At 41.5% G+C, this 20070-nt stretch overlaps 1 protein-coding gene across 2 annotated transcripts in view; it reads left to right on the forward strand.

Moving 5' to 3' along the window:
* gfra1a (gdnf family receptor alpha 1a) overlaps positions 1–20070 on the forward strand; it is a 100335-nt gene extending 80265 nt beyond the window's left edge. The window contains exons 6-9 of one of the 2 annotated variants that reach the window (XM_072677357.1): positions 4163–4297; positions 9002–9204; positions 13820–13861; positions 16724–20070. In XM_072677357.1, the coding sequence (XP_072533458.1) occupies positions 4163–4297; positions 9002–9204; positions 13820–13861; positions 16724–16882 (539 nt within the window). In that variant the 3' untranslated portion in view covers positions 16883–20070. The remainder of the gene's footprint in view (positions 1–4162; positions 4298–9001; positions 9205–13819; positions 13862–16723) is intronic. The other variant, XM_072677358.1, reaches the window with a different exon arrangement.

A 20070-nucleotide genomic window follows, 5' to 3' on the forward strand; every position in this document is an offset into this window, starting at 1 on the left:
TCAAACTCCACACTGAATAATGTGTTAAAGACTCTCCTCTATTTCTGACCTTGAGCACGTTAGAGTATAAGTCTCAGTATTGTGCTTTACTACTGCATGTAAAAAATTCGGACCCATCAATATAGAGTAATTGTACTGATCCACTACTGCCACCAGTGATCCAGTATTCTGAACAGAGGCCTAATGTGAACTGTGCTCACTCAAACTACCGCAGTGCATCCAGCAATAAAGGCTGCGCAGAGAGCGCTCCAGTTCCAACTACTCTGGGGGCACAATTCTTGAACGTATTGCGGATGATATTTTAGACAGGTAAGAGAGGTCAAACTAACTGCACGAGTGACCAGTCGGTCAGCTCCGCGGCCCGGCTGGTCTAAAACTCCTAGTTTTGTTCATTTTGGGCTCTATTGCAATCGCCCTAATGCCTCAAAGCCAGCAAATCTCCTTGTGCTCTTTCTGCTCTGCTGCTGTTAAACTCATTAGTGACCGCTCTCCTTACTCAACTTTGACTACTGTAGTGTTGCACAACTCATCTGCGAGCCCTCCTAGCCCTGCCAAAATCGTTGCCCATGCTCCAGCAATAAACCTCCTGCTGCTCCTAAACTAATCTGTGTCTTTTCCAGACAACCGTAATGTGTCCAATTCCTCCCCCATGCCCACTTTTCATTTACATGCACAGTTAGAGGCTCGCGTCCCCAATCGGGTCCACACAATGAGACTGAAGCAGTCATAAAATCCTTCATCATTCCCAGCCATTAGATCTGCCGCCAAATTCCGCAGCCAAAGCCAGGGAGGAGAGTCAGAGGCCACGGCAGAGAGAAAGCCAGGAAGAGAGGAGAATAGAATACGCAGAAAAGGAAGCAGTGAAGTAAAAAGAGGGGGGATCCACAGGGCACGCATTTGGAAGCCGAAGAGAGGACACGGAGGCACACAAATCCTTTTGTGTCCCTTTTCCTCATCTACGGAGACGAACTCGCCTGCTTCATCTATCACATCCTGCCAGAGCGCAGCTGCTGAAGAACAGGCACGCAGCAACTGGTGCAAACTCCAAGCCGATCTGCCATAAAACAAAACCAGCGGGCCTGTCCCGCTGCCAGCGGCGTGGTAAAGGCAGAAAGTAGTGCAGGATTTCAAACAACCTCTGTTTGTGTTAAAGTGAAAGTGGGGCGAGTCGGGATCGGTTCTCCGAGCAGACAGGGACAGGGGAACACAGCGGTGCAGGTATTAGTCAGTGATTAACTCCAGTAGCGATTACAGAGCGGCTGCACCACGCAGACATAGTCATGTAGTCTACAAACAGTGCAAAAGTTTCAGACGTTCAGCCATTAAACAGAACATGTTTATCCTCCAAACATACCAGTTTCCCCTGAAAAAATACCCCAGTGGTGCTGAGCTTGCTGTGGTGCATCACAGAGAGAATTCAGGCTTCGAGACACGTCTAAGCGGTGCATACCTGTCCACAGAGCTCTGTACTAATCTTCAGTTACAGCGTACCGCACACGTCCTCTCTAGCTGGACTTGATGATTAGTAGTTAGCTAACTGTCTCCTCCGGTTCACTACCTGCTGTGTTCTGTTTGGGAAAGACAACCAACATCAAATCAGATCGTGTTTGTCTTAACGTTACATTAACACAGGTGTGAAGGTGAGTGGAAAACTGCAAATCTACAATATATACATCATACATATCATCATACAGCATACATTCACTACTCCACTGTTCCAAACATCAGTATGTTATGAATAGGGTTGAATCAGTATGGTGTTTTTTTTGGTATACTATGGTATGACAATTGATGGTTAGCATAAAAAAGGACATGTGCAGAGATTCCCACCAACTTTGTGGTATATTTTATAAACCAGTCAATTGATTAATGGAGAAAATAATCAGAATGTCACAAAAATAATCATTAGCTATGTACAAAATGATAAAAAAATCTCATGTGTAGCTTTCTTATTTAGTTATTTATTTTGAACATAAACGTCTACTATACTTTTACATAATCTTCCACTATAAAAGTGAAAAAAAAATTCTCCCTGTAGTAAAGCATTTGTTCAATTTGTTCAATTGAATAAAATAAAGCATAAATAAATCAAATAAACTAAACTTTTGCTTGCATGGGATGCTAGTAATACTGTAAAGTACTGTTAATACTGTCAAGATACTGACATCACCCATTAAAATATCATAAATAGCTATGAAATCTATAGATGCTACATATTCTATAGGCCAATATGTGAGTAGGGTGAAACACATCAAACACCGGTTGAACTCTCCCAACATAGCAGAACGTCATGTAGGTCACATTTCACTGTAATTTCAAGTGTATCTGACTGTTCACCTCTGTCAGTGCACTCTAAGTGAGTCTGCGAGTGCTATCCACCCAGAAGCAAGTTCGTAAACGGTGGTGGTGATGGTCAGTAAATTTGTCGTTTATGGGGGGAAAAAACAGTCTTCACACTCCTTGTTGATAACAGTCCCGTACACCGAGCAGTTTGTAATTCTTTACACGCACCTAATTTAACACCTCTGATTAGACCTGTGCTGGTAACAGTCTCCTCTCAAGTGGAAAATAACCACAGTAAACAGCTCATCTGGGACGTCAGGGGGATGTTTTTACCTTATATCTTTCCTTTCCTTAAAGCATTTCCACACTCTTTCTTCTGGTAACTAATCAGAAGTGGTCCCCAGCACTGATACAGGAGCAGGGAGCTAACAGAGCGGTGTCCGAGTGCCTCTTTTATCTAGTTTAAATCTAAGTGAACTGATTTCCAGTTTAGTTTGGATCAGCGAGAGCTGGTCAAGGTTTCGTTTAATCAGTACGGACTCATAACTGGTGAGGGAGGTCTGTAATATTTGATGCATTTGCTTGAGCAGAAATGAAGAATTTAACAAATTGAATAAAAATCTCAGCAGCTTTGTTATATGCTTACATATCAAATACAACAACAGAAAAAAAGAAATTGCACAGAAATTATAAACTCGTTTTTGGGACAGTCTTAAAAAGTTAATAAACCTACACTGTAAAAGAGCTGGTTGTCAGTAAACCTAAAATAAGTGAGGGTAAGTAAATGAAATGGTTTTATTCAACTTAAATAAATACTTGGAATAAAACAATGCAAATAAAAATGTATTTCAGGACAACCAAAATCATATTTTAACGTCCTAACCGAACCTAACTTAACCTAAAATGTTCTTGGTTAGAAGAGAGTTCTAGGAAAATGTCACGAGGGCCAGGAGGTGTAGCTGGACGGAAACACAAGTGCTGTTGATTTTAGAATAGAGAGAACATGAGCCAAAACAAACACAGACAGAAAACCAATCTAACACAAGCAACAAACAGGCTAACATACAAGATTCACCCAAGCTAAGCTAACATACACAGTGAACTGTTGTGGAAGAGGACAACCACAGGACTACTTACTATAAAACACAGACCAGACCAGAGACACCTGAGGAGGATAATAGATGGGTAGACCAGGAACAAACAGAGCCATGGGCCACAGAGAACAGGCAGAAACAGCAAAGGCTGGGAAAGGTGTGACAGAAACATATGTATTGGGTTTAGAAACTTTAGCCTACACTCAAGTCCTTTAATATATTTACCTTCATCAGACCTAACATCTCACAGCCTAAACAATAAAGTCTTCACCCCACCAGTGTCTGAGCTTTTTATGTGATGGGGGAGAATATGTATTGGCAGGGTAAATTGGTAAAAAAAAAAAATCTGAAATAATACTTCTAAATAAAATCAATAACGGCTTAGAACAGATTTCTAGGAACAATTATTTACAAGGGCTCGAACAGTTTCCTCATTTAGAGGTTCTTCATACTTTAAAGATCGATGATATAGCTGAGACAGGTGGGACAAGACATGACTTTAAAGACTGAAGAACCTCAGGATAAAGCGAAGGTTCTATACGACTACAGAGTTTTCCTAGAGCTGAAAGTCCATGCCAAGAACCCTTTAGGAAGCTTTACGACTGAGAGACATTAGGTCTGACTGGGTTAAATGCTCTTCCAGAATCTCTAAAGAAAATTCATTAAATATAAGTGTGTTATATTTGACATTTTAGAGGCTAAAACCCAAAGCGCTGTTCTGTAGCGCGTTTAATAAAGAAGCTGCTAGAACTGCACAATTACAGTTGTGTCATTTTCCTTCACAGGAACAGTGATGACACCAAACTACCTGCGCTCTCCCAAAATCAGCGTGTCGCCCTTCTGTGACTGCAGCAGCAGCGGCAACAGTAAAGAGGAGTGCGACAGATTCACAGAGTTCTTCACCGACAATGTCTGCCTGCGTGAGTAATGGCACTATCTGCTGCCTCGCTCGCTCACTCACACACACACACACACACACACACACACACACACACACACACTCACACACACACACACTCTCGTTCTCTCTCGCATCTCAGAGTTCGATGGAACTGAGCTTTCACTTCTACTTCTCCTTTCATGTTCTCTGTTGTTCCCGTACCCTTCATTCTTCTCTGTGTGTTCTCTCTGTGCTTCCAGCTGCTTTTGGCCACCTGTCAGTTCGTATACATTTTCTGTCCGTTCACCTCTTCCCTATAAGACCTTCCTCCCGTTTGTTCTTTCCTCCAGCTACACGTCCTTGGTTGCATTTCAGTTTCATGCTTCCTCTCTTCCTCGCCTGCAGCGGCAGCAGTCCTGTCACATTTCAGCCTCGTTTAATTAAGGCTCTACTCAACATCAGGTCTGGTAACACAGGGGGGATCAGACAGGCTCTGGAGCTGCAGCTTCAGCTCTGGATTCAGCAGCTTAGATAAAAAGATCAGCACTGGAGCTTCTGCATTTGTTTGAGGCCCGTGATCTGCTTTATCAGCTCTGGTAATGAATCGGAAACCCCTCTGATCTTCTCCTGAGGTTTCGTGGAGAGAGATGACATGAAACCACTTCTTCCTTCCAGATACTGACGCTGAACCTGTGAGGACTGGCTGATACCAAGTAACAGTAACTGACTCAGGAGAAGAACACAGCTTCTATAGCTAATCAAAAAACTTAAAACAAAAAAGCCTCCTCAGCAAATCTTTTTTTATCCATAACAAAATTAATTAGACATTGTTTAAACACCTTACATGTTTAGGAACAACCCCATTTTGGGAACTACTGCACTTTGCCATCAACCCAAGAGGCCGAATTCTGTCCGGGTGGCTAGATGGCACGCTCTCCCCTCAGTCTTAAGCGGTGGTGGCTGGCACAGCTGTTGGGTAGAGCTGAGGACCCTGCGCTTTCCTCTAAGACATTCTTGGGGTCAATTCTTCAAAGTTTAGTTTAGGGGGGCTGTAAGGCCCTTCTAAAAGCTTCAGGTCATTCATAGTGGTTTTGAGAAGTGGTTTGGATCATTTCCAGCTCATTTTTAGCCGATGGTTTGCTGGTTAGTTGTGGAATCCATCCTTTCCTTCCACCTGTGCAGTATTGCAAATCCCACTGGCAGCAACACAACCCTAAAGCAATGATAGATCCACTTCCATGCTTCACAGTTGGCAAGGTGTTCTTTTCATGAGGTGAATTTTTTGCTTTTGGTCTATGAACATGCCTTGCACTTGATTTCAAAACTCATCAAGCTTGTCTAGATGTTCTCTATCGTCACTGGTAGGGATTATTTTAGCAATGCTGCACAGTAGGACGGTGCACACCACCACTCTGGACTCACCCTACAGCTTTGCATCTGTCTTTCTCACCAGCATCTTTTCTTACACAAGGTTAATTATATAATGTAACATATGCATGTATTGATCTGTACTAATAAATATGGCCCACTTATTATACAGATATAATAAGAGTTTAATAAGCCGTCCCCACAAACTGATCCTAATGTTCTGCAACCTTTCAGTTGGGAAGACAAACCAAAAACATGTAGCTTTTGTAGAAACAGAACTTTAGAAGACATAGAGACACCGGTTCTACCTCTCTGCCTCTGTGGAGTCCTGCAAAGGTGGATGTGAGGGCACAGAGATGGACAGCTCTCTCAGCGTCTCTCCCTCCCTCTCTCTCTCTCTCTTGTGTCTCATTAGTGGAGCTCAGTGTTAAAGCGTGCTGACAGGTGTGGGGGCGCGTGGTCCGCGCCGTCAGCGTGCAAGTGTTTCAGTGCTGGTGACTGAGCCTCTCTCAGGCCTTCACGCCTTGCGCCTGCTCGCAGGGCACACACACACATCCCTCTCTCTGTCTGATACTGCAGCCAGGATACCAAGTCTGAACAGGACAATCAGCACCACTGAATTAAGACACTACATAGATGTCTAGTTATTTTTGGCATTTCTGTGATCTAGTTTACATTATTTCAATGAAAATTTAGTACATTTGAGCTCATTTCATCCAGTTTACAGTTCATCACAACACATTTCTCCACCCTTTTCTCTCTGTATATATATTTATTTAGAAATGAAAAGGCTTAAAAAACATGACAATCTGCAAACTGAACCATCTGCACAACCGTACAGCTCTTCTTCTAATTGCAAAGAGAAAAACAGAATTCTTCTTTAATTAAATAAGTAAACTCAGTGCTCATTTAATCACTCAGAGATTACACCCTGCTTGTGTTATCACCTACAGTAACGTTTATGGGAAATAATCAAGTGGACGAGTTTTAAGTTTAATTGAACTCCTCCACTGTTAAATAAGAGCAAGTAGAGCCTCTATAAGCTCACTGTGAGCATTTACAGCCCTTAACAGATGCTCTTATCCAGAGCCACTTACAAAAGTGCTTTGTTGTCCACTCGGAAAATATATCCCCAAGTAGCGTAAACAGGCTGGGGCCTAAAGATACCCTTGAGCTAAGCTACTCCCAGACATACGAGTCAGTGCTAATACCTGAGATACAGAGATAGGACCATTCAGTGGTGCAACCACAAACCCGTTTACCAAGTGCGAGATTAGTGTTTGTTCAGTTAAGTGCTGTTGGAGGAGATGGATGTTTAGTCGCTCTAACCTTTCGGTCCACATATTAAATTGAATATCTGGTGTTTTACCTGAAGGAATAACGGAATAAGGTGAGAAAGTGGAACCAGAGAGGGGAAGGTTGTAATTTTCTGGATGTTGTGGAGAAGAAGTAAGAGCTGAGAGTGATAACTGGTTGCCCATAACTGCACTCTGTTTCTGCAGAGGCTCAGAGCTGGTTGCTTTACTGTAAGAGGCTCATGTTCCAATAATGCAGGTTTAATTTACTGGCTCATTCATAGAGTTTGTAAATTGTTTATTTCACTGAAACTAGTTATATATAGTTATATAGTATATTGATGGTGTCGCACAAAATATTGTCTCAATTTAAACAGGCAGTGTCTTTCATGATGAATTGACCAATGGACTTCCATTTAAAGGTTAAGAATTTTTTTTGTGTGTGACAGCAAAGTTAATAAGATGCAAAAGTGAGAGAGATCACAAGTGGCCTGGCTTTCCAAATTTATAATAAATATTGCTGAGATAGAGTACTTCATAATTGTTTTGAGGACTGAGACTAAGCTAAGCTGACATTTCTTTAGCAGAATACTACGCTGATGCTTTCTTTTAAGCTTTAATAACACAGATACACAGCCTGCAGGTTAGAGCACGTGACCCACACAGGAAGAGCTAATGCAATACTATAATACAGTACAGTAATGCAAAAAACAGACACAGGGACATAGACTAATCAGAAGCTAGTTAAAAAATGAACATAACCTTAATCAATAACCATGTCTGTTGGTGTTTATTCCAATTATGACCGATGTTCAACTGTTTTCAGGGACGTTCTGGACAACCAGGAATGATAAATGATCAAAGTGGACGGGAGTACGATTCAATATTTACATGTGCTGTATTTACCCAGCTGAAGGTTTACTGGCTGGCCCAATAGACTTGGTCCCAAAAAGGACTGATTTCAAGGATAGGGGTTATATATTTACATGCATGGTCCTGTTCTCTATAGGCAATCTGTTCTACCTGCCTCTAATACAAACAGCACTGCGCTACGACGCAGGAGCAGGCTGTGTGTACTTTCACTCATTTATCTCAACACGTTTATGGGAAACCTGAAGGGAGAAACAGTGTGATGTTCATATGCAAATGGCTCAGGCTTCACGCATATCTCCAGGAACAAGCATTAGAAAACTGGTATTTAGGCAATATACACAGGTAATCTTCAGCCTTGATTTGGCTTTGTAGAGCTAAGCAAAAGATAAGTGATTGCTTCTCTTTCTGTTTATACAAAGTATTCGTAATGTTCCTGCTACAGCAATTAGAGGTAGCCAGACATGCTAGTGTGGGATAACTACATATAATACAATCTGACATTTGAAAATGTCACAACTTCTAGCAGACAAACCACATTTGAGGTGGATTATGTGTTAATACACCCAAAGCAATGCGTGGTTCTCTCATAGCAAGCATAGCATTTTTTTAAACCACAAAAAAGTCTAACCTAAACACATACAGGAATTGAAATCATTGAAGTATCCAGATAGCAGTTAGTGTTAATATGTTGAAAAATAAATAATAATAAATAAAAGATGCTGCAGAAATCACCTCTGTGGAGCTCTTCAAATTATTCCTCATTTAAGGTAACAATAATTATCGGTAAAATGCTCAATGATTCATTAGCTGGAAAGAGCAAGGAGATGTAATAGGTTTGATGAAGTCCAGTCCTCCTTCTCTGAGACAGGCTTCTCAGGCTACGTGCCTTACACATTTTATGCTAGGCCTGTTAAATAGTCACACAGGCAACTGCATTCATTCATGGCTGATTGCAGTTCATTTGCACTATCGCTGGTCAACACTATTAAACAATCTGCCACCCACTGGATATATTCTGAGCTGTAATAAAGGACTAACTAAAATGTATTTTATTCTTTTATTATGAAGCATAAATATTGAATATATAAATGTTCATAAGGATGGTTTTAAGAGCAAGTATTCAGCTGTAAATTTAAGCCTGTAAAAAGCTCATTGGGACAGCCCTATATGTGAGTTATGCCTGAGTTGTGTCTCTGCTATTTTCACAGGTAATGCTATCCAGGCGTTTGGCAATGGGACAGATGTGAGTGTGTGGCAGCCCATGCCTCCGGTACAGACCACCACCTCCATAACCACCCCGTCACAGAGAGCAAACGACCAGGGGCGATCGTCCAATGCTTTGGAGCCTGGCACACACACCAACCCCCTTAATCCTGGGGACTCCCTATACCACTTCTGCGGAAACCTACAGGTCAGTCATACTTATCTACATGTGAAAGCACTGATAGTAGGACTGTGCGATATTGGAAATAACTGGCATTACGATATTTTTAGTCGCTCTGCGGTATTAGGATGCTAAAAATACAGGACTTTTCAGCAGATTTCTCCAGAAGTCAATGATCCCACACTTTATGATAGTAACAATGTCCTCTATGGATCCAAGATTGGCGTAAAATAAATGACACTGGGCAGATATAATCTGCCTCTGGTTGATATGTCAGAGAAAATGAGAACAGTGGGATTTTTCTTTTTGTATCAAGGAAGTTGTAGCATGATGTGTATGGTTTAATTTGCTTTACATGAGATTGCACATGTGCACATTACCCTAATTGATAGTAATGTTCTATTAACTGGTGATAATGTAGCAATATGGGCACTTAAACTGCAGCACTTAGATCTACAGCAGCTCCACCTTACAAAATACAGGACTTGAAGGACCTGCTGCTTGGTGCCAGAAATCACAGGACACTCTGAGGTCGTGTAGATTAAGCTGTTTAAACGTCACATGGAAGACAACAGCATGTCAGGCATAGAGGAGGTCATAATGTTTTGTCTCATCTGTGTATCCTGTTTTCTGAATTGTTTTTCCAACAAGAAAAAATAACATACTTTCTATTTTGTCCATTTTTGGCTGGAATTAAGTCACAGAAAGGTCCTCTGTGACTTGTGCACAGTACTGTTCAACACTGGAGTGTGTTGAGTCAGTTGTTGAGTGAGTTTTGTGTGTTTCTACACTACAGTCCTGTGAGAGAGAGCAGCTGTGAGAGAGAGAACATGGCAGAGAGAGAGAGAGCAGCAGACTCATGGGAAGTGCCCGTCAGTCTGGAGCATCGATTACAGATTCCCACAACAGACCTAGCTAATCTCTCTCACCGTGAGAGACAAACACAAACACCACTCCTCTAGCTCACGGCTGCACGGCCTCACTCACTCGTAGTTAGCATTTGTTAAAGCTCTAAATAAAAGACAGGTTTCTCACTCCTTTAAAATAATAAGATACAGTCCGCTGACCTGCACACTGTGGTTCCAGTGGTAAACCTGACCTGCAGTCACTGCACAGGTGCAGCTGACATTGGTACATTTTCTCACAGTGGACGACATTCAGATCCGTATAAAACATGTCCCTTCATAAAGGGTCAAATAATGTTTAAGCAGACAGATAAGCAAGCAAATACAAGCTAACATGCCTTGGCTAATCCTGCAGCCTAGCTATTGACTAACTGTGCTGAGGTAAAACTCGCCTAGTCGCGTTTATGAGACTAAAAAAAAGGTAAAGGTAAAGTATCAGTCACTGTACTCTGTACAGCTAAATGTGTCCTCCGCATTTTACCCATCTGTGGTAGTGAATACACACACTAGTGAACTAGGGGCAGTGAGCACACACAACCAGAGTTGTGGGCAGCCAACTCCAGCACCTGGGGAGCAGAGAGGGTGAAGCCTTGCTCAAGGGCCCAACAGTGGCAGCTTGCCGAGCCCGGGTATCAAACCCACAAAAGAAAATAAACCAATGGAGGCTGTGACGCCTTTTAAAAAATCAATTAATTTATTTATTTATGTATGCTTTTTATTGTAGATGTAAAGAGGATTACTATTAAAAACCATGTACGAATTGTACATTAGTATTTGATATTTTACCATTGATAAACTGTTGAAAATAATATTTGCTGCCCAAATATTAATGTGCCCGACTGCAGAGGGTGTTTCTCAGAAACTCGTTCTTCTGATAAAACAGACACCACTTGAATAGCATACTAAATAAATTCACCATTAACATTATGTCCTTTTGCTTCAACAAAACAGTTTCAGTAAGAGAGGGTGGAGATGCAGGTCTGGTAGTAAATGTGGATAAGTGGAAGTTAATGTAAATGTGCAGCACCACTGCAGAGGTTTTTGTCCGCCAAACCAATGCATTTACCTATTCAGCCTTCAGCATTTCTCCTCACCTATTAGTGCTGACATCATACAGAGTGTGTAAAGGCATCATTACACAGCCTGTTTCATTCTAAAGGATGAATGAAGTTTGGAAAACATTCATGTAAAAATGAATGATGATGTTTTTGTCACATAAATCCACATAAATATCATAAATGCAAGGAATATGTAAGATACGGCCCTTTAAAGGGTGAAAAATGATCCGAGTCAGCCATGTTGGAGTGTTTGTGTTTGTGAGGTCGAGATCTCATTAATTGTGAATATTAAAACTACGAGTTCTAAGAGTTTCTGTTCATCATCCGGGCTTTAGATCCATCTCTTCCTGCCCAGCTTCAGTTCTACCAACAAACTCAGTGAGGAATCCATTCATTATACTGTCACCAAGCCTCCTACACCAACACTATTCCTCTTAGTCTTACGCTAAATGCACACACACACACACACACACACACACACACACACACACACACACACAGTGCTTGTGCCAAACGCAGAGTGTGCTTGCAGAAGCAGGAGGGCTGCAGGGCTCCAGCAGGGTGGGCCACGGGCAGCTCTAACTCATCTGCATAAAACTCATTTCCCTTGCGTGTGACGACAGCCGCCGTACAGCCAGAGCTCACGGCCAGATTTTACAAACCAAACAGCAAGCTGCCACATACTGTTGTGCTCCTGTGTGTGTGTTTGTGTGTGTGTGTGTGTGTGTGTGTGTGTGTGTGTGTGTGTGTGTGTCTAGCAAGGGTTGAAGCAATCTAAGCAGTTTCACACTCTTTTTGTGTCAGATGAATATACGCAGATATATGGTCCTGACCACACTCTGCTTTCAACAGCATCTCTCTCATCACTCGACCTTAACTACAGCAAGATAGATTTACAGCCTTAATCAAGATGAAAGAGCAGAATGCAGAGTGAATTTACAAGCTCTGTGTTTTAGTAGAAACTCTGTATTGGTTTTACACTTTTTAAGGTGTCAGAGATTGCTTATATTGAGGATTTTGTTGTTTGATGTATTGATAATAAGTATGTGACTGAAACATGGTCAGATACAGTCTTGCAAGCCTATCTATCACCCTTTAGTAAACAGCACTGGTTTTCCTTTTATGTTTTTTAGTATTTTCTGGTTTACGGCACTGCAGCGGCTCACAGGAGCTGTCTAGTGTAGCATAGTATAGCATAGTTTTTAGTATTTTCTGGTTTACGGCACTGCAGCGGCTCACAGGAACCATCTAGTGTGGCACAGTATAGCATAGTTTTAGGAGAACAAGTACACTGTAGACAATGATGTATAGATGGCTAGCTGAAGAGATTGTAGCCGGTTAAGTAGTGTCCACTTTTAGCCTAGCACAGATATCCCTCTCTTTCCACATTTAGCTTCCTTTAGCGCTACTCTGAGGAACAACTTGAGAGAAGGGACGGTAAAAGCCAGTTGGCTAGTGTTAGCATTTAGCCTATCACAGTACTGAGCTCACATTATTTCACTGTTCTCCATTCGGGAACAGCTATATTTAATATTGCTAATACAAGCTTATCTGATGACTATACGCTTGTATTTGATGTAATTCTGTAATTAATTCTTACAATTAAATAGCTTGGAATTTTAATGAGACTAAAATTTATTGGTCAATTCACTTTAAATTGTTTGAAATTCAGCAACAGTTGTAACTTATTGGGGGGAAAAAAAGTTGTTTTATAGCAGCTTATAAAACAGGCGATGTCCTGGGGAAAACGCTTTTTGCTAGTATACAGTTGGCTTAATTAGCATTTTACCAGCATCCTGTTGCACCTTGTTTGTTCTGCTGCTAAAGCAACATTTCTTCTGAAATCATGGATATTAATGTGAATTACTTCAGTGTTTTCAATCAGATACATAAGCAATAGTGAGGTTAGCAAAGTTGGATGAGGTCCCAACTTTTAGTAAGAGTTTTGGGTTATTTGCTACTTAGAGGGAAACGTGAACATATGGCGTATGTACTTATTCCTATCTCTTTACATGCAAACAACAAAAATATGCAAATGTAGGCTTAATGACATCAAAGATGATCCTCTATATCCCAGAAAATACAGACTCTGTATATATGGACAGTACTAGCCACAATCTTCCTGACTTGTGAAGAACAAAAGAACAAAAAACAAAAAAAAAAAAAAGAAAAACTGCCACCAAATATTTTACCAAGCAGCACATCTGTCTGTCTGTTCTACTAACCTTTAGCATACGGTAGTGCTGTGTGCAAACCTAGCCCCAAAACACCTCCTCCAGACCGTCCTCGGAAAAATCATATTCCATTTATGTGGTGGGAGTCGTGACGGGCTAAACCAGAGCTGATCAGACCAGGTTTTAGCCCAGTGCATTAGGCAGGGCTGTGTCTGCTATTCTTTAATGTCTGTAATAAACAAAAGAACACCACAGCAGAAACTCTGCCAGCCAGAGCGATTTCAGGAAAAATGCACTCAAGTACTCTTGCAGCTAAAAGTTTCCTCCAGGTCTGATAATGGCATTTAGAGTTCCTCAGTCTCCACCAGCTGGAGGCCTCTGTGCAGCTTCTGGGATAATCCAGGTTACACAGTTAACCAGGGACTTCTAGACAGTGTCATTATCTTAGGAAGAACATAAGATTACCATGCCATAATACTCTCTCTTACCCTGTCTCTGTCTGTAGGCTCAGAAGCTGAAGACCAACAACACAATAGACGTTTGTGTGGTAAGTAGATTCTGTGTTGTTATACAATGAAAGCCAGAAGTAGATCCTCAGCCTCAACAGAGTGTTAGCTGCATAAAGTCCTGTGTAACGAGTCATGCATCTGAAAGGATGTGTGAACTGATTTATTCAGGCATTAAGCAGCTAACACCAACATTACTCTGTGTTCTTTCTGTACACACACACACACACACACTTCCTCATAATCCAGATATTACTGTATCTCTACAGTGAGACTAAGCCTAACATCTGTATACATACACACACACACACACACACACACACTCCTTTATATATATATATATATATATATATATATATATATATATATATATATATATATATACACCTTAAAGCTGGAATTATATTTATACAGAGTTATATATTTGGGTAGGGGTTAATACAGAACAGGAAATTTAAATAAGACGCAGCTCCAGCTTTATGTAAATAAACGAGAGCGTGTATTTTGATCTGTTAGCCCTGCTGTTCTGATTGTAATGGTCAAGGTCACAAGTATATTTTTCTGTACCTAATAAAGAGCTTCACTAGCTGCTAGTGAATGTTAAGCACCCTCGTCACATTAGGCATATGTAAGACTTGTAGAGTTGCTTAAATTTTATGAATTTAGATGTTTTTATATATATATATATATATATATATATATATATATATGTATATATATATATATATATATATATATATATATATATATTATTAAGATGATCTTCTGTTCCACCTTAAATACAGCAGTACATACTCTATTTACTCCTGTTACTCCTGGATTGTACCTGCTTCTCTACTTAAAGGAATAGTTGAATGAAAAATCTAATCTAATAAGATAGATCCCTTTGCACAAACGCAGTCAATCAGCCAAGACATGTTTGATATCTGACGTTTCAGTCTTAAGAATGCCCCGTGTCTTAAACCGTCACCTTTCTTATCTTGGTGAAGGCCAGAAAACAGCTGTAAATCTGCTCACGCTTCAAACGGTCAGGTTTCCTGTTTAAACAGGACTTACTGAACTGTGGTTGATAGATTTAAAAAAAAATGCATTTGGCATATATTGACCAAGTCTGGTGACAGTCTAACCCTGTATTCACACACTAGCAGGCAACCAGTCGCTTGCGCTGCCCCAAGCTTCTTGTCTCTAGTGCGTGTGTTTGAGGCTGCTCGTGTTGTTGTGTGTGGGCGTGCACACGACTCAGCTTTCGACAGGAAAATGTAACCAAGTAAGCCAAAACAGAGGAAAAGAGGAAGACTGAGAACAGGAGCGAAAAGCCAGTAGGAATAAAAGGTTCAGGGAACAGAATCTGGGGACCCGAACCCCCGTCTCCACAATCGGTCAGAAAAACACTGCTGCAGCCAATCGCTTCCAATGTCACTTCCCTGCATCTTAATTTATTTGCATAAAGCTGAGAAAATCTCGAAACTGCAGCTGCAAATTGTGCACTCCCGTAGGAAATGACTGCTCGCTTGTCGCTCTGTCGCCTGCTAGTGTGAACACATGGGAGGGCTACTGTTGGCAATATTGGCCTCGTGTCTCCCATTAGCCTGGTGTCTCTAAACTAAAGAGGCGCAGTTCAGAAATCACACATGGCTCGGCTGACTGACTGATTACATCTGTGCTAAGTGATGAATCAAGTTCATTTGAGGGTTCATTAAACGATTCCTTTAAGCTGGAACACAGAATTAGAAGAAGCTAACTTCTCCTTCATGTTGGAGCAGTGTGTGCAGTCCCTCTCTATGCTGTTTGTGTACAAATAGGCTTTCATTGCCTTTATTGGTAGATTTTGTCTTCAGACATGGAAATGGACTTCTTTCAGGTTTATGTTGATAATTATTGGAGGTTTATGGACTTTGGACCGCCTGTAATTGCATTGGACACCCATTTTTTGTCACTAGCTGCTAAACCAATCCATACAGTGTTTAGATTTCACAGAGAAGAGTTGCTTCACCAACCAGCAGCCCATTCTACTGCTGTATTTCTGCTTATTCAAATGTTGTAGTGCTTAACATGCAAAAACAGCACTACACTGCAGACTAACCGTTTAACTGCCTTTTCTACAGTACTACAGCTACAGTATCTCAAGAGCTCTAACAGAAAAGAAATGACAGAAATACTAAATAAATAAATAAATAAATGACCCACACAAACGCAGTACTGAGACATTGCGACCCAATGGAAAATTTCAGGTGACTTTCGACCTTGTCCTCAGGGGTACTTCCTGCCCAGTGTGCTTGTGGTCTTTGTAGTGGGTGATGCTGAAATGTGAGCGTTGCTTATCTTTTGCCTTTTAAAGTTCACTAAATGTCATTGTACATAATAAAAGCAGCATTACACACCGGAATGACATTTAGTGTTGCTGCAGCAGACCCAAACTGCCTTAAAAAGTGACGGGCCTTTTTCAGCCTCACGTTTCGTCCCAGTGTTAAACAACTTTTTCATCTCACAGGCAGCTGAACTCGTTTAATGTATATCACACACAGAATGGCATTTTTATACGCTATCCCCACTGAAATTCACCCTCAGTCCTACAGTTCTAGTCACTTTATAGGATTTTGAGGCATTAGAGCTGTGCAAGTGTGATTCACCAGCAGTACGGCACATTCAGCCCACATGATCACCTCAACTCTAAACTCATATCATTTAATTTGGTCAGTTTTAGTTGTGCCAGACTATTTATTTATTTATTTATTTATTTATATTTTTATCTTTTGTTTATCCAAAACTGCAACAGTCCCCCTCAGTTCAGACAGGTACATTAAAGCTTCGTAAAGTTTCGTACAGCAGGTGAATTTATTTTGCTTGATGAAAACACGAGTGTATTCATATTCTTACCTGACGTTTGGTCGTGTTTCTCCCAGGATTCGCAATTTGTGGACCCCAGCTCCTCCAATGCCATCTCCAGAAACTCCTCCATGCGGCAGACGTCTTCATTAGGCCTTAGCTCCCTACTGCTCCTGCTGGTCATTTCCCTGCACTGCACCCTCACACCCATGCCCGCCCCCACGGCACGGTTGTAGCCACCTGGCGAAGGCAAACACGGACGCTCTCGATTTGTACAAAATTGCTCTCCGTCCCCGGTCTCCCCGTTGTACTCACCTTCTCTGTTTGTCTCCTCTCTCTATATCTTTCTCTCGTCTTATGGTTCTGGGAGCTTTGGTTAATGCTGTGTTGACGCAACAAAAAAGTGATTTTTGGTGAATTTGAGTTTCAGTTTTTCCGTTTTTATTATTCTTTTTTTTTTTCATTTGTTTGGGTTTTTTTGGACTGGGAGAAGAAACATGGAAAGGGAGCGTGAGATTTATTGCAGAAGGTCTCGCAACATTCCAGAAGGGACCACAAGGTGTTCTCGGGTGGCAGCTGTGAGAGATCGTGCAGAAGGTCTACGATGGCTTCGAAGACAATAACGGACAAGAGTGCAGGCAGCTGTGTTAGGTGTTTTTTGGCGAGTCTCGTCTGTGTTTGCGTATATCGTGTGCTTACTGATATGACGATGCGCACTGACTTCTATCCGGCACACAAAGAGAACATAGAAAGAGCTCCGAAGCTGCCGATTGAGCTTTCACTGGAGATCCCTGCCCATGATCCTCTTCCAGGACGTATAGAAACATCAGCCCTTTTCCCTGCTCGCATTCGCAGCATACCACACATATCAAACGCTCACCTTCACGATGCTTCAGAGCCCTGCTTGGAGTAACTGAGTGATACACACATAGGAGTCCAGGAAGGTTTGGCTGGGTAGAATTCTGCAGAAAGACTGCGGTCCGAGCTTTAATGGGTTGTTTCAGTGGGCTGGAAGAGAAGGAATGTTGCCCGAGTCAGGTCTGGCAGTGGCACTGGGTAATCTGTACCTGTGGAACTGTGCAGAGCCTCCAAGCCTGTTATGCAGAACAGTCGACGGTGTGGTTTCTGCTTTAATCAGACTAAACCCTTATCTACTCTCCACAAAGCCATCGCTGTAATTGTACCCCATCCCAACCCACACCAAGCCAAACCACCTGACACCTATCTGTCCTTAAAAGTGTATGTTCATATTGCCTTTACAATGTCACAGTAGACTGTGCTCGGACCCCTGAGTCCAGATGAAATATGATAAAGTCCTGTATGTATATTATAGTCTCTTTTTTTTTCTTTTTTTCTTTTTTTATGTAACGTAAGTCTATCTGAACGGTACCGAGGGGGTATCCATCATGACTGCATCATGTCAATATGTTATAAAGCAGTAGTATAATCGGATAAATATTGATTTATCCGGAGCAGATAACTGATTTATAAGTTCCCTTTGGATTGAAATGTACCCGATGAATCAGCCACGCAATTCCCACACATCCATGAAGCATGTGCAGTTTCCCACCTCAGCCGGTGCACACACTTACGACTCGCTCCTACGGTTTGTGTGGCTTTTTGAACAAGAAAATGACTGCATTGTACTCTGTATTATTTATGAGGCATTCAAATGTTATAAATTCCACGTACTCTAACCTTCTAAAAGGGACTGAGTGTCTTTAAGAGAGAGTGTGACTTTTGGAAATGATCATATTGTTTGTTTTTGTTTGTTTTGTAAACATGTACATCTCATTTAGAGGAACAGAGGCTACATCTGGAATGATTGCTGCCCCAATGGTACCCCAAAGTGTTCTACAGATGTTTAAGTAAATACTACTCTATTGTTTAATGGCTCGAGAAGAAAGAAGATAACTCTTATTTTTGTATCTTTTGCATTCTGTTGTATCTCTTTTATCACATGATTCTTACCCATGTTAGCAAACTGAACAGCAGCAGAGTTAAAACTACAGCATGGGTCATAATTGCAATAAAAGGTTTTGGGGACACTGTATTAGCAGGTCTAGACGAGCACTTAGCAGTGCAGCCGAGTTGCTTACCTACACGGAGTGTACAGAACATTGGAGCTGGTTTTCTGATACTGCATTGCACTTTAAACTGTTGGGCTGTTACTTGAAGAGCAACACCAGTGAAATCACTGAAATGTGAGGGATCTTTTGATCGTGTATGACTTGTATGATAAAAATAATGTCAACGAATCTCCCAAAAAGTCTCAGAATCCCCCTCGATTCACGAGAGACTGTTTCTCCCACCTTTGTGTTAAAATTTCCGTCAGTTTCCGAATCAGTTCGGTCAAATCGTACTCAAAGTGCGTGCAGTCAGAAGTAGGCTACTGCTGAGGACACTGTCCATAAGTAGCTAGACCGACACTCCAGCAGACTACTTAACGCTATTCAGAGCTAATTAGAGCAGCGCTAGCTAACCCGCCTACCAACACGGCACTAGAAAATCAGAATGTTGTGACCTGTGTTGGTGGTTGAAGGCACTAAATTTAAAAAATCCACCATCTGAAGGTCTGCTCTTACCGTTTATGTGAAGGGAGATGTTTGGGGAAGCTCAGGCGATGTCGGGGAGGTGGTTTTTAATTTAGCGCCTTCAGCTTTAACCACAGATGCAGGTCGTCTTCACTGGAAGGTGGTCGTCTGTGTTGTGTTTGTAACTCAGTTGTTCAAGTGAAATTCTCTTCTTCCAGTTATTGAGACACTCTCTAACCGAGCATATTACACACATTACATCACACACTGTTTGTTTATCATCATGCTGACCGGTGGCTGTTCCTCCAAAACCCGGATGGAGCGTGGGAACGGAGGCGAGGCTAAAAGGCCAGGCCTGGTGTTGCTCTTTAACCATAGACCTTCTGCTATAAACTTTCATTGGCTGAAAGTGTTTTGGGAAGCTGATTGCCTGCCAGAGTCCTGTGCTTAAAAAACAATCACTGCACTTCAGCCTTCTCCCCTGCTTGTTCTCACCTCATATTCACACTCTCAGCCGTCACATGCCTTAAAATCTGCCTTTAACCCGCCTCCCTCCTCATCACACTGATTTAATTGGATTTAAGGTGAAACGAATGAGCAATCACAGCTTTCCCCAAGCCTGTTTCAAGAAGACGAGCCCAGCGCTCTGTACACTCTGCGTATGCAGTAACACTGAATGTGCTTTTGCAAACTGGGGTCAGAACGTCAGAAAATGGTCATAAAATGAAAAGACTTTTTACACGTTCACATCACACCGATCATTTAAACAGAGGACTTATTCTTGACTAGTAATAAAAGATTCCTCAGCTATCTGACATACTTCTTCCTAGCTTGTGAAAACGTAAAAAAGTATTCTATGAAAACAATGATTAAAATGTTGACTCATCCAA

This window comes from Salminus brasiliensis, chromosome 4 (assembly GCF_030463535.1).
Source record: "Salminus brasiliensis chromosome 4, fSalBra1.hap2, whole genome shotgun sequence".
Taxonomy (NCBI): domain Eukaryota; kingdom Metazoa; phylum Chordata; class Actinopteri; order Characiformes; family Bryconidae; genus Salminus; species Salminus brasiliensis.